This window comes from Oreochromis niloticus, linkage group LG10 (genome assembly GCF_001858045.2).
Source record: "Oreochromis niloticus isolate F11D_XX linkage group LG10, O_niloticus_UMD_NMBU, whole genome shotgun sequence".
Lineage (NCBI taxonomy): Eukaryota > Metazoa > Chordata > Actinopteri > Cichliformes > Cichlidae > Oreochromis > Oreochromis niloticus.
The window spans coordinates 17,738,377-17,739,891 of record NC_031975.2 but is presented as its reverse complement, the minus strand read 5'-3'; the positions used below and the strand labels follow the sequence as shown (position 1 = coordinate 17,739,891).

Genomic DNA, 1,515 nt, shown 5'->3' with positions numbered 1-1,515 from the left:
GAGCAAGGCTAGGCTGCACTTTTTGCTTACGAATCAAAATCAGCATCTCAGCAGGGAACTTTTGGCCACTCTCCATGAAACACACTTTATTGTTCAAAACTTTTATTCAACAAGTTGACCTACAACCATCAATAAAGTCACTCTGAAAGGTAGAAGTTTTTCCTGGAAACTCTATATTACTATCTGCTGAGAATACATCTCACACATTTCAGTGATAATGAACAAATTTTCTTTATTTGCACTGAATTAACTTACTTAGTGACTTAGTGACTAGTTTGTCATGTAGTTCTAAGTATTAAAAAGTTAACAATAAAAATATAATTGTAATGAAGATGTAGCATTTTAATTCATATTTAGTATGATCCAATCAAATACTACTTGCATTTTTACAGTTACAGAGGAAACCACAGTCAAATTCTGAGTACTAAAACCAAATGATAACCACTTCCTTCTGAGCTCTTCAGATAAATTAGTGAACCTCCTTTGAACACATCATCTTTGGTCCTTGGAGAGAGTCACAGAGCTTCATTATGGTGGCTTGCGAAAGACCACTTCTAGGCCTGGCTTTGGCCTGCATTGGCTTACTGGGGAGCATCATTAGCTGTGCTCTCCCCACATGGAGAATCACGAGAGCCTTCAAAGATCACGAAGTGCTAATATCCATTGTGGAGGGTTTATGGAAGAGATGTGCGATCTCACTAACAGGTGAAATGCAGTGCATGGGGTACGAGTATATACCGTTACCTGAAGACATGAAGGCTGCCAGAGCACTTATCATCATTGCCATTATCATTGAGGTCCTTGGGATCCTGCTTGGTGTGGCTGGGAGAAATTTTATGAACTTTGTGCCAGACGAAAGGCAAAGGAGCAAAATGGCTCTGACTTCTGGAATTGCCTTCCTCATTGCAGGCTTCTTTGTTCTCATACCAGTCAGCTGGACAACCAACACCATCAATGATCATTTTCATCCTACCCAGTCGCCTTATGGTCCTGATCATGGGGTACTTAAAAAGATGGAGTTGGGAGCCGCGCTCTACATTGGCTGGTTCACCACCGTCCTTCTGTTCCTGGGAGGAGGCCTCGTCTGCAGCTCCTTTTTCCGCAGAAATGGAACTGAGTAAAACATTACTTCAACTCTGTGTAAGCAAGGCCTTACTTATCACTTTTTAAATAAGGCCTACTTTTATACATCGAGCAGTTTTTTGGAAATAAGAAAAAGGTTTTATGAAAGTTTTCACCTCAAGTTTGTCATTTGAATGAGTAGATTAACAAAGTATAAAATCAGATTCAAATAGAAAGAAATATTTACATTTACAGTTTGATTGTGTAACTTGCTTCTGAATGTATTTTGAGGTATCCTACACCATTATAACCACCTTTCCTATTTTTTTTTTTCATTTCTTCTTTTTGTTATTTACTCTGTTATGTGGAGACAGACTTTACTTTTTATTTTGGTAAACTGCTATGATTTCTGACTATGTATCCACTGGTTTAAGTCTATGTTTTTTTATCTTT

At 38.2% G+C, this 1,515-nt stretch overlaps 1 protein-coding gene across 1 annotated transcript; it reads left to right on the top strand.

Moving 5' to 3' along the window:
- Window positions 1-474: 474 nt before the first annotated feature.
- Window positions 475-1,300, top strand: LOC100708709 (claudin-4-like). Its single transcript, XM_003446920.5, has one exon. The coding sequence runs from the start codon at window positions 531-533 to the stop codon at window positions 1,119-1,121; it is 591 nt and encodes a 196-aa protein (XP_003446968.3). The 5' UTR covers window positions 475-530; the 3' UTR covers window positions 1,122-1,300.
- Window positions 1,301-1,515: the final 215 nt, after the last annotated feature.